At 37.0% G+C, this 14,403-nt stretch overlaps 1 protein-coding gene across 2 annotated transcripts in view; it reads left to right on the top strand.

Annotated features, from left to right (window-relative positions):
* LOC123550371 (dipeptidyl peptidase 2-like) overlaps nucleotides 1-14,403 on the top strand; it is a 202,336-nt gene that overhangs the window by 158,606 nt on the left and 29,327 nt on the right. For both annotated transcript variants that reach the window (XM_053524920.1, XM_045338803.2), the window contains exons 4-6: nucleotides 1,146-1,369; nucleotides 2,020-2,186; nucleotides 4,768-4,950. In XM_053524920.1, the coding sequence (XP_053380895.1) occupies nucleotides 1,146-1,369; nucleotides 2,020-2,186; nucleotides 4,768-4,950 (574 nt within the window). The remainder of the gene's footprint in view (nucleotides 1-1,145; nucleotides 1,370-2,019; nucleotides 2,187-4,767; nucleotides 4,951-14,403) is intronic.

Genomic DNA, 14,403 nt, shown 5'->3' with positions numbered 1-14,403 from the left:
AAATCTGTACCAAGAGCAAAGTCCTATGGGCCTGTAACAATTGTACTCACTCCGACTTTCATGATTGGTCCCACTGCATGTTTGTTTGCACATGATTTCATTTACGATATATTGAATTTGTCACATTGTCAAGGTACTTCATCAAACAACATCAAACTAAGCATAAACCACAATTGTTATTGAAACAGGTCACAAAAAAAAAGAATGTGATGAGTGAGTTCAGATTCAAATTATGGTCAGTTCCTACGAGAACTGTGCGAAAATGTTGAGACGACACAATACAAAGTAAGCTATAAAAAGCTGTCCATCACTAGTGTCGCCCTAGGAGTGACATTGTTTCTAAAATAATTACGCCTCTTATAAAGTGCCAGTGAATAATATAAAATTTCATGATTCATATACACTAGGACCTTTTTAAAAAGAAAACTGTGATACTTACAAAACTTAAAGTCTTAGAAAATAGTCTTCCATTCTGCTTTTTATAAAAGATTGGTAACCCAAAAAAATCATAATCTGGCAGACATCTTCAGACAATACAATGGAATCACAAGTGCCAAAAGAGCTATGACATCATAAACTCATGTAATGACATCATCAAGTTTAGTTAGAATAGTCTTACATGAAACATATCACAGTTAAGTTACATTATCTTTGTTTGCAAAACTATTCTAACTCGAGTTAGAATAGTTTTGCATTAATGTGTAGTCAGTAATAATATAAAACTGTATTGCAAAACTAATCTAACTTGAGTTAGAATAGTTTTGCACAAAGTAATTTATAACTGGAGATGGAATATATTTTTGAAATTTGAAAAAAAATGAAAAAATCTTGGAATATAACTGCAATAATTCACAGAATTATGTAATTCCAGATTTTACAATAGAAAATGTGAAATAACAATTTTCTGTAAAATATCAAGTTAGAATAGTCTTGCGCCGAGCCCTCGAGTTGGTCACAGATGTTACTCAAGTTCCTTCTAATCATATACCATCTGGTTATATCAACATTCTCGGAAAAAAAAGTTACGTTATATTTCGACTGAAATTTTTTAAAAAAAGGATACTTTTATAATACATGTATTTTACTTTGTTATTTCAAAATGAAAGCTGTTGTATTGTAAGTTAAACTGTTACGTTCTTTCTTAGTTATGGAGGAATGCTGAGTGTGTATATGAGGTTCAAATACCCGAACATGGTTACAGGAAGTATAGCAGCAAGTGCCCCAATCAACCTACTCACCCAATCAGTGGACAGAAGTTTCTTCTTTGCTGCGGTAACCAAGGATTTCTCCATGGCAACACCACAGTGTGAGAGCAGAGTCAGACAAGCATTTATTCTGATGATGAACACGGCAGCTGAAGGGGCTTCTGGTAACTTTGTTTACAGTTTATGAACTTTTCAAAATTTTGTTCTTGAACTTACAATTTAAAAATATTGATTTTTTAAAACTTTGTTCATAAACAGTATAGAAGAGTATTTAAATTTGTCATTTGAGCTTAGACCATAAATGATATATCAGTTGTTTATAAACTGTGTATAAGTTTTATAAACTTTATCAAAATTTGCTCATGATCTGCAGGTATTGACAATATGTTTTGGTTTTCCTCCTGAACTGTAATTGAATTTGGAAAAATATTCTATTGAGTTATAAACTTTTATGAAGTTGCTTTCTTGGTATTTTATTCAAGTGAATGTGTAGTAAGTATTAACTTTGAACTATGGAATTGTTTAGCAATATTTCAATGAAATTTCAGTAAAACTGATTTTATCACTGAATCATATTATGAAACAGGTTTAATTAATTTACTGAAGTAAATTAGATTTGAAATTACTTGTAAAAGATTAAAGGTAAGGGTATATTTCCTTGGAAGTACAGAGCACCCCAAACACAGCCATAGATCTATGTATCGCAAAGTAGGCCCACAACACTGTTTATGGTAATATAATTTATAAATACTGATGCATGTTTATTTATTTATTTATTCTTTTTGTTTAGAGTTTACCTTTGTTTATCCCACAGGACTGAAGAAATTGTCAGAGATTTTCAAGCTGTGTAAACCCCTGGCCAGCAATGATGACTACTTTCATCTTCTTGGTTGGATCAGAAATTCCTTCACCAATCTTGCAATGTTTGACTATCCCTACCCAACTGACTTCTTCAGTAAATTACCAGGATATCCAGTTAAGGTAAAATGCATTTTCTTTCTTTCATTGATTTACCAGGAAATCCAGTTAATGTGAAGAGTGTACTACTCCTTTCATTGATTTACCAGGAAACCAGGTTAATGTAAAGTATATATTACCCCTTTCAGTGATTTACCAGGATATCTGGTAAAGTTAGTATTCACCCTTTCAGTGATTTACCAGGATATCTGGTAAAGTTAGTATTCACCCTTTCAGTGATTTACCAGGATATCTGGTAAAGTTAGTATTCAGCCTTTCAATGGTTTACCAGGAACTCCAGTAAAGGTAAAATGTGTTTTCTTCCTTTCATTGATTTACCAGGAAATCCAGTTAATGTAAAGAGTGTACTACTCCTTTCATTGATTTACCAGGAAACCAGGTTAATGTAAAGTATATATTACTCCTTTCAGTGATTTACCAGGATATCTGGTAAAGTTAGTATTCACCCTTTCAGTGATTTACCAGGATATCTGGTAAAGTTAGTATTCATCTTTTCAGTAATTTACCAGGATATCCAGTAAAGGTAAAGTGTTATTGCCTCTTTTCAGCAATTTACCTGAACATCAAGTTAAGGTAAAGCTTGAATTCCTCCTTTCATTGATCTATCAGGATATCCAGTAAAGGTAAAGGGTGTATTCCTCCCAATGATTCACCAGGATATCGAGTAAAGGTAAAGTGTGCATTCCTCCTTAATGTGGTCTATCAGGATACCCAGTAAAGGTAGAGTGTTCATTCCTCCTTTCAATGATTAACCAGGATATCTAGTAAAAGTTTTATTCCACTGTTTAGTGATTTACCAGGAAACTAAGTTAAGATAAAGTGTATATTCCTTCTTTAAGTGATTTATCAGGATATCCAGTAAAGGTTAAGTGTATATTACTCCTTTATGTGATTTACCAGGATATCCAGTAAAGGTACTGTGTATATTCCTCCTTTCTGATTTACCAGGATATCCAGTAAAGGTATAGTATGTATTCCTCCTTTCTGTGATTTACCAGGATATCCAGTAAAGGTATAGTGTGTATTCCTCCTTTCTGTGATTTACCAGCATATCCAGTAAAGGTATAGTGTGTATTCCTAATTTCTGTGGTTTACCAGCATATCCAGTAAAGGTTAAGTGTATATTACTCCTTTATGTGATTTACCAGGATATCCAGTAAAGGTTAAGTGTATATTACTCCTTTATGTGATTTACCAGGATATCCAGTAAAGGTTAAGTGTATATTACTCCTTTATGTGATTTACCAGGATATCCAGTAAAGGTTAAGTGTATATTCCTCCTTTCTGTGATTTACCAGCATATCCAGTAAAGGTATAGTGTGTATTCCTCCTTTCTGTGATTTACCAGCATATCCAGTAAAGGTATAGTGTATATTCCTCCTTTCTGTGGTTTACCAGGATATCCAGTAAAGGTTAAGTGTATATTCCTCCTTTCTGTGGTTTACCAGCATATCCAGTAAAGGTATAGTGTGTATTCCTCATTTCTGTGGTTTACCAGCATATCCAGTAAAGGTATAGTGTGTATTCCTCATTTCTGTGGTTTACCAGCATATCCAGTAAAGGTTAAGTGTGTATTCCTCCTTTCTGTGGTTTACCAGCATATCCAGTAAAGGTATAGTGTGTATTCCTCCTTTCTGTGGTTTACCAGGATATCCAGTAAAGGTATAGTGTGTATTCCTCCTTTCTGTGGTTAACCAGGATATCCAGTAAAGGTATAGTGTGTATTCCTCCTTTCTGTGATTTACCAGCATATCCAGTAAAGGTATAGTGTGTATTCCTCCTTTCTGTGATTTACCAGCATATCCAGTAAAGGTATAGTGTGTATTCCTCCTTTCTGTGATTTACCAGCATATCCAGTAAAGGTATAGTGTGTATTCCTCCTTTCTGTGATTTACCAGCATATCCAGTAAAGGTATAATGTGTATTCCTCCTTTCTGTGGTTTACCAGCATATCCAGTAAAGGTTAAGTGTATATTCCTCCTTTCTGTGGTTTACCAGGATATCCAGTAAAGGTTAAGTGTATATTCCTCCTTTCTGATTTACCAGGATATCCAGTAAAGGTATAGTGTGTATTCCTCATTTCTGTGATTTACCAGGATATCCAGTTAAGGTATAGTGTGTATTCCTCCTTTCTGTGATTTACCAGCATATCCAGTAAAGGTATAGTGTGTATTCCTCCTTTCTGTGATTTACCAGCATATCCAGTAAAGGTATAGTGTGTATTCCTCTTTTCTGTGATTTACCAGGATATCCAATTAAGGTATAGTGTGTATTCCTCCTTTCTGTGATTTACCAGCATATCCAGTAAAGGTATAGTGTGTATTCCTCATTTCAGTAAATTACTAGGATATCAGTGAAGGCAAGTTAACAAATGTCATTGCTATATAATGTCTATTTCTAACTCCAATTAATCACCAGGATTTTATTTTATCTTTGAAAGTTGAAATCCACAAAATCATATCCACAGAAAAAAATGCCATTTGGCTCAAACCATGAAATTTAATGCTTTCACATTGATAGTTTTCAAAACAGCTTTGACAGATAGATGATGTCTATATCAGCTGTCAACTGTGTGTTTTCACAGGTAGCCTGCCAGTACATGGAAGATGCTATAGATGTGGTTGAAGGTTTGGCGAAGGCTGCTGGTCTCTTCTACAATGGTACAGCTGGAACCATGAAATGTTTTGATATCTTCAAAGAGTTTGTAGAATGTGCTGACCAGACAGGGTGTGGTGTAGGGCCTGACAGCAAAGCTTGGGATTTCCAGGTAACTGCCACTATAGTTTGAAACCTGAAATTACAATTTGGTACAGTGTGTTCTGGCCAACTTCGCATGGGCAAAAAGGATATATGCTGTCAATCTTACCATATCATTTATTATAGCAAAATATTAAGGCTGGTTCTGATTCTTTCAAGGTATATCTGCATCTTCAGATCAATTGTTTTTCAACAGTGTGGACTTTGATTAAACCCTGATATTTCAGAACGTAGAAAAATTCAACAATGAAAGAGAAAGGATTGTGTGCTTGATTGTTTGCTAGACTGATGTGAAAAATTTGGATCTCAAGTTTTCATCTTGCGAGTCTATGGGAAAATCACAATTTTGATTACATTGTACATTTTCACAAATAGAAATTTTTCTGCAGTGTAGATTTCATGAGGCATCTCTTGGTTCTAAATTAACACAATCATGGTTTATAATAAGATGAGATTAAATATTTAGGTCTGTATGCCTGTTTTTGAGACTTTTGCCCATGAGTAAAGAGGTCAGCACATTTTAAGTCATTATTTGGAATTATTTAACATGTCAAACAGATGGTAAAATTTCCATTTTAATAAATCTGCTCACAGATTGTCATTAATTCATAAAATGATTTTTGATTCTGTATATTGAGTCCAAGCTTTGTTTAATGTCACTTTTAGTTTGTCAAATGTGCAAAAAAACAGGTCAGAGGTTAGATAAATACTTCACATTTAGCCTGCTGGCGGCAAGTGATTCTGCCTTTGCTACCAGTGTAGACCAAGATCAGCCTGCATGTCCGTGTAGGCTGCTGTTCGCTATTTAGTCGGTAAATTTTCAGTGAATACCCCTTTAGATAAAACATGGTATTGCCCAAATTGAATGATGGACAAGTCCATTTTAGAAATTTTTAGCAGGGTAAAGGTTAACTAAAGCTAAGTAATGAGAGTTCAAGACTTCTAATCTAGAGGGTACCAGATTTATCACAGGGAGACAGAGACTTTGTGTGGGGGTTAGGGGGTTTATCCTGAGATGTTGTGTCGGCAGTCATTTGTGCTTGATATGAGCCGTGCCATGAGAAAACCAACATAATGGGTTTGCGACCAGCATGGATCCAGACCAGCCTGCGCATCCACGCAGTCTGGTCAGGATCCATGCTGTATGCTGACAGTTTCTCCAATTCTAGTAGGCTTTAAAAGTGAACAGCATGGATCCTGACCAGACAGCGTGGATGTGCAGGCTGGTCTAGATTCATGCTGGTCGCAAACCCACTGTGTTGTTTTTCCCATGGCGTGGCTCATATTATGATTCTTATAGGGAAGTTACATCTTACTTGCAGAGAACAGAATTGTACTTTAACCCTTACCATGCTGGACTTGACTGGTTCTGCCTTTGCGACCAGTGTAGATCATGATCCGTGCAGGCTGATCATGGTCTGCACTGTTCGCTATTCAGCCAGTATCTTTTTTGGTAAGCACCCCTCTTAACAGTTAATGGCACTGTCCAAATTGAAAGATGAACAAGAACCTTATAGAAGTTTAGCAGAGTAAGGGTTCAAACTTGGCAGCTTAACCAATGACTATTTCAGGATTGAAGGACAGCTGAAAAGCGATGTTTTACTCATGTCAAGCAAATGATCAAGCAGAAGAATGGGCAAAATCACCTGTATAAAAATTAAAAAAGTTCAAATTTATGGCATCAATTTTTCTAATCTCATCAAGACTACATACAGAGTGGTGCAGAGCTAAGGTCATTAATTTCAAAGTCAACATTGCACTTGAAGGGTTATGATACAAATATTTCACTTTCCATTTAGTGGAGTATGTGTGTGTGTGGGTGGGGGGAGGGGAAATGGGGGTATTAATCACCTCTAGTGATAGCTGTATTTAAAAAATTAAAACAAGAAATGAGTTAATTTAGTTCAATATGAGATCAAAATATTTTCACTCTTGAACACCATATCATACATATTCCATGATGGCTATTGCATTCATTTTGGGATTGACAATTCCTTCTTACACATAAACAAACAAATACCTACAATATATTTAATTAAAGATAGATATACAAGACAGTACTTGTCATTTTTGCTTTGGAGACAGGAAAATACTATAATACAGTGCATCAGTCCATATTTGTCATAGCATATACTTAAGACAAGGAAATACCATATGACAATGCACCATACAGTAATACTTACAGCATACATGTCAGGAAGGGAAATATTATATTACAATGCCCCATACAGTATTCCTTACAGCATACACTTAAGACAGGGAAATACCATATTACAATGCACCATACTGTATTCCCTACAGCATACACTTGAGACAGGGAAATACCATATTACAATGCACCATGCCATATTCCTTACAGCATACATGTCAGGAAGGGAAATACCATATTACAGTACACCATACCATATTCCTTACAGCATACATGTCAGGAAGGGAAATACCATACTACAGTGCACCATACAGTATTCCTTACAGCATAGACTTAAGACAGGGAAATGCCATATTACTGTGCACCATACAGTATTCCTTACAGCATAGACTTAAGACAGGGAAATACCATATTACAATGCACCATACTGTATTCCCTACAGCATACACTTGAGACAGGGAAATACCATATTACAATGCACTATGCCATATTCCTTACAGCATACATGTCAGGAAGGGAAATACCATATTACAGTACACCATACCATATTCCTTACAGCATACATGTCAGGAAGGGAAATACCATATTACAGTGCACCATACAGTATTCCTTACAGCATAGACTTAAGACAGGGAAATACCATATTACGGTGCACCATACTGTATTCCATACATCAACAGCATACACTGGACACAGGGAAATATGATATTACAATACACCATGCCATATTCCTAACAGCATAGACTTAAGACAGGGAAATACCATATTACAGTGTACACTATACCATATTCCTTACAGCATACATGCCAGGAAGGGAAATACCATCTTACAGTACACCATACCATATTCCTTACAGCATACATGTCAGGAAGGGAAATACCATATGACAGTGCTTCATACCATATTCCTTACAGCATACATGTCAGGAAGGAAAATACCATATGACAGTGCACCATACCATATTCCTTACAGCATACTTGTCAGGTAGGGAAATACCATATTACAGCGCACCATGCTATATTCCTTACAGCATGCATGTCAGGAAGGGAAATACCATATTACAGTGTACCATGCTATATTCCTTACAGCATACATGTCATATACCATATTACAGTACACCATACTATAATCCTTACAGCATACACTTAAAACAGGGAAATACCATATTACAGTACACCATACCATATTCCTTACAGCATTTATATCAGGCAGGGAAATACCATATTACAGTGCACCATACCATATTCCTTACAGCATACATGTCAGGAAGGGAAATACCATATTACAGTACACCATACCATATTCCTTACAGCATACATGTCAGGAAGGGAAATACCATATTACAGTGCACCATACCATATTCCTTACAGCATACATGTCAGGAAGGGAAATACCATATTACAGTGCACCATGCCATATTTCTTACAGCATACATGTCAGGCAGGGCACCAATACTATAATCCTTACAGCATGCAATTAAAACAGAGAAATACCATATTACAGTACACTGTACCATATTCCTTACAGCATACGCTTGAGACAGGGAAATACCATATTACAGTGCACCATGCCATATTTCTTACAGCATACATGTCAGGCAGGGCACCATACTATAATCCTTAAAGCATACACTTAAAACAGAGAAATACCATATTACAGTACACCATACTGTATTCCTTATAGCATACACTTGAGACAGGGAAATACCATATTACTGTGCACCATACTGTTTTCCTTACAGCATACACTTGAGACAGGGAAATACCATATTACAGTACACCATACTGTATTCCTTACAGCATACACTTGAGACAGGGAAATACCATATTACAGTACACCATACTGTTTTCCTTACAGCATACACTTGAGACAGGGAAATACCATATTACTGTGCACCATACTGTATTCCTTACAGCATACACTTGAGACAGGGAAATACCATATTACAGTACACCATACTGTATTCCTTACAGCATACACTTCAAACAGGGAAATACCATATTACAGTACACCATACTGTTTTCCTTACAGCATACACTTGAGACAGGGAAATACCATATTACTGTGCACCATACTGTTTTCCTTACAGCATACACTTGAGACAGGGAAATACCATATTACAGTACACCATACTGTATTCCTTATAGCATACACTTAAAACAGGGAAATACCATATTACAGTACACCATACTGTTTTCCTTACAGCATACGCTTAAAACAGGGAAATACCATTTACAGTACACCATACTGTTTTCCTTACAGCATACACTTGAGACAGGGAAATACCTTATTACATTGCACCAAACCATATTCCTTACAGTACACGCTTCAGACAAGGAAATACTTTACACCTTTGGTGCCTCTATGAATAAAGTATAATCTCATTAGTTATTTATGGCTGATAATTTCTCAGTAGATATTTGCTAATTTAGATCAATTAATCTTCATTTTGCATGTAATTATACCTCAGGGGAGTTGATGCATTGTATTAACTTATCATGCTGAGCCATAAATTGTTACAGAAATTATGTTTAAAGTTGCAAATCTAATACTGTATATTTTCTTCATTTTTTTATTGATAGAATATTGTTTATGCCTCTCTTAAGAAAAGGAGCTATATTTAATGTCAGTCAGTCAGTCAGGCATTTGTTGAAGTCAAGTCAGGTCAGAATCAGTCATGCAAGGCAGGGGAGGGCAGGGCAGGGCAGTCCAGTCCAGTCCAGTCAGTCGACTATCATTTACCAGGAAATGCTTTGGCCTACAGTGGTCAAACTTTATACAGTTATCGACTTTTTCATAGGTTGATATCAGGATTTATCAACCTGAAAAGAGTTATATTCACCGAGCCGAAGGCGAGGTGAATATAACTTTTTGAGGGTTGATAAATCCTGATATCAACCTATCAAAAAGTCAATAATTGTTTTATTACATGAATAAATGTATAGTCAGTCTTATTATTACAATTGTATCTTTAATAAAGAAATAGGGAATAAATTTAGACCAAATCAGGTTGATATTGGTTTTCCAAGCACCTACTTCGATCTGTTTTTATTTTCGTACTATTTATTACCCAAGATAAGTTGATATAATATGTACTCATTACTTTTCGAACCATTTTCAGCCAATCAGAGAAACAATAGAATACAGTCATTTTTGTAAATGCACCTCTGGGAACACAATAAGCAGAGAAATTCTCAAGATTTACACTTTTATTTGGCGGAATTTTCTATCGACCTTTTTCCAACGATAAAGACAAAGAGTTCCGAATACTAATTCACATATTAGAATATAACACAATATCGTTGTCATCTTACTCAGGTTAAGAAACACTAAATGTTAAGGTGTAAAACTATTAATTTACTACATTCTTCACCCCTTTAAAGTAGAAACATTAAATTACAAGATTCTTTCATGTAATCAAATAAAGCATAAAACTGTAAAAACAGTTTAAAAATTAATACTGTTTCTTATAATACTGTTTAAAAATTAATACTGTTTCTTCTTGACTAGATATGTCTTTGAAACCTCAGTTCAGTAATCAGTTCCACAAGATCAAAACAGTTCACATTAGAAAACAAAGTAAGAACTAACTATTGATTAACACAAAGTATAAAATCTAGTTTTGCGTATTCAAGCTTACTGATTTCGTAAGTATATGTTTTGTAATACAGAACCAGAGTTCTGTTGTGTCCCACGGGTGTTATTTTGACCCTTAAGCACAGTGGTGACACCATATTATGTTTCTATTCCTTGTATAAAAACTATTAAACTTATGATTGAATCTTTTGCATATAAGTTTTATATACATCCAAATTTGTGAATGACAGATATACAGAACCAAGGTTCTGTTGTGCACCACGGGCATTATTATGGCCCCTACACTGTGTATGCACTAGCGTTTTTCCCACACATAGTCTTTCAGTTTCCTTGGTGTTTTGATTGTACGTTTCGGTTTTTCATTCACTGGACTAGAATCAGTACTTCCAGCAGATGGCACAGACGGAGATGGTGGGTTCGAAGGTTCTCCTGGCAGAGATACTGGTCCAGGTGGTAAAGAGGAGACTTCCACAGGAGTTTCGGCCGTAGGAATAGAACATTCGGAAAGTACGGACTTTTGATTATCATGAACGTCCGGAGCCACTAAGTCATTTGATGGCACAGAACAAGTCTCACTGAATGGCAACTCTGCATGCCGGGTAACCAAATGATCAATATGACAGTATCGAATTCGGTTGTTACATTTCACCAGATACGAAACTGCTCCAAGTACCTTATGAATAACGCCTGGCCGCCACTCCCATTTTCCCCCTTGAATTGTGCTTTTAACTGCCACTTGATCGCCCTTTTCAAATGTTCGCATTTTAGTTGACTTGTCATGAACAGCTTTCATTTTCATTTGACTGTCCTTCACTTTGCTGTCCTTAGATGGTTTCACTAAACTCAATCTCGTACGTAACTGACGATTCATGAACAGTTCACATGGAGCGATACCGGTTGTAGTATGTGGTGTAATTCTATATTTCAGCAGGAAATCAGCAAGGAGATGTGTTAAGCTCACTGACTTTACACTTTTCGCATTATCTTTAATTCTGGCTTTCAATGCGTTTTTAACTACTTGCACGGCCCTTTCTGCCTGCCCATTTGATGATGGATGATAGGGCGGAGTAAGTGTGTGTCTAATGCCTGTCGTTTTTACAAAGTCCTTGAATGTAACTGATGTAAACTGTGGGCCATTATCAGAAACCAGTTGTTCAGGTAACCCCGTGTAACTAAAAATAGATCTTAGTTTGTCTATAGTGTTTTCACTGGTGGTACTTTTCATTGGTATAACCTCCAACCACTTGCTGTAGTTATCTATTAGTATCAAAAATGAATGGTTCTTAAAGTCTGCAAAGTCAATATGAATTCGTTCCATAGGGCGTGAAGCGCGAACCCATGGATGCAGCGGTGCTTCTGCAGGAAGTGCTTTCAACGACTGACAGGTTCCACAGGTGGCCGCAAGGTGTTCAAGTTCAGAGTCCAAGTTAGGCCACCAGACATAACCGCGAGCCAGCGATTTCATTCTGTTTACTCCAAGATGTTGATCATGAAGTTCTGAAAGAATAGTATTCCGCAGAGTCTCTGGAATTATAACACGTAGACCCCATAGTAGCACACCACGGTCAACACCAAGTTCAAACCGTTTGCTAAAATATGGTCGTATTTTGGGATCGTCGTTATGTTTTGGCCACCCACTTAATACAAAGTCAATGACCTTACTCAGAATTGGACATTTTCGAGTTGCGTCAGCAATCACTCTTGCCTCAACCGGAAGTTCCTCAATGAAAGATACTAAGTCATCTGTACTTTCAACCTCGCTACTGGTTACAGGTAACCGTGACAACCCATCACAATTGCCATGCGCAGACGATTTCCGATATTTTATGTCATACTGGTAACCCGATAGGAGTATAGCCCATCGCTGCAAACGTGACGCGGCTAAGGTAGGTATCCCCTGGTAGGACCGAAAATTGTTGTCAACGCGGTATGATCGGTAAGTAGAGAAAACTTGCGCCCATAGAGATATTTGTGAAATTTTTTTACTCCAAAAACGATTCCTAGCGCCTCCTTCTCTACCTGAGAATAGTTCCTTTCGGCTGGAGCCAGTGTCCGAGAAGCATAAGCAATCGGCTTCTCTGTTCCGTCTTCCATAACATGGGAGATAACTGCCCCCACTCCGTATGCCGAAGCATCGCAAGCTGAAATCACAGGTTTCTGTTCATCATAGTGAATGAGTACCCTTGTACCTGAGAGTTCGTCCTTAGAGCGGTCAAAAGCTTCTTGGCACTCAGCCGACCACTCCCACTTTGCTCCTTTACGTAACAGTTGATGTAACGGATGAAGCATTGTTGACAAATTCGGAATAAATGAACCGTAGTAATTCAGGAGTCCCAGGTAAGATTTCAGGGTTCCAACATCGGTAGGCACTGGCGCTTTCATGACAGCCTCTACCTTGTCGTCAGTAGGATGAATACCTTCTTCATCTACAAGATGTCCCATGAACACTACATTCTTTGCCATAAACACGCATTTGTTGGCATTCAACTTGATGTTGTGTGTATGAAGGCGTCGCAACACCTCCTCGAGTCGCTGTAGATGCACGTCATCGGATGGAGCTGTAATAAGTATATCGTCTATACGGCACACCACTCCAGAAAGACCAGCCAGTACAGTGTCCATCACTGACTGAAATATCGCAGGTGCTGAACTCACTCCATAGGCTAACCGATTATACTTATATAATCCCAAGTGTGTATTGATTGTAAGTAGATCCTTGGAGTTCTCATCAAGTTCTAGCTGTGCATAGGCCTGCGTAAGATCCAGCTTAGTAAACTTTTTACCCCCAGCAAGGGTCGCGAACATATCATCAACGTTCGGTAGCGGATACTGATCTTCGCTAATTTCACGATTTACTGACACTTTATAGTCCCCGCATAGTCGTAAACTTTTCTTGTCCGCCTTTGGCACGACAACCAGCGGACTTGCCCAAGAACTATTATCGACACGCTCAATTACACCATCTTTTTCAAGAATTTTCAATTCCTCAGTCACCTTGTCTTTTAATGCATAGGGTACCGGTCTGGCTTTATGAAACCATGGTTTGCTATTTTCTTTCAAATGAATAGTTGCTTTGAAACCTAAAATCGGTTTGTCATTTTTCACAAATACTTCTGAGAATTTTTGTTTCATAGTTTCTACCGGATCAGAGCTATCTACTTTGTTAACACTAGCAAAGATTGTTTTCCAGTCAAGTTTTATTTGTTTCAGCCAATCACGACCTAGCAAATTTGGCCTATTTCCTTTGACAACCACAGCGGTCAGTAATTTCCCTTCACTTGATACAGTAATTTCACCTAAAGTGTCTATGCTCTGACCTGAATAACTTTTCAACTTAATGTTAGTTGGACGAAGTTTATTACCACCTAGTTGTGCGCGGTAAGTATGTTCATTGATTAGAGTTCTTGAACTACCCGTGTCTAGTTCAAATAACACATCTTCATTATCAAGCATAAAATTCACCTTAAACGGATGATTTGATTTGCTTTCTGAATTAGAATAAACAAACAAAGTAAGCTCTTCATCACTTGATTCTTCGACAAAGTTAGTGTTCCTCGCGAACTGCCGGTTCCTACATTTGTTTGCTAAGTGACCAATTTTACCACAATTATAGCATTTACTTTTCTTGTGCATGCAAGAGTCTGAATGGTGATTCCCACCACAACGATAACACCCATTTTTCTTCTGCGGAGTTTTTACAGGTTTAGGCTCAGACGG

The sequence above is a fragment of the Mercenaria mercenaria genome, chromosome 15 (genome assembly GCF_021730395.1).
Source record: "Mercenaria mercenaria strain notata chromosome 15, MADL_Memer_1, whole genome shotgun sequence".
NCBI lineage: Eukaryota > Metazoa > Mollusca > Bivalvia > Venerida > Veneridae > Mercenaria > Mercenaria mercenaria.
Note: the sequence above shows the minus strand (reverse complement) of the source record. Positions and strands in the feature narration are given on the sequence as shown.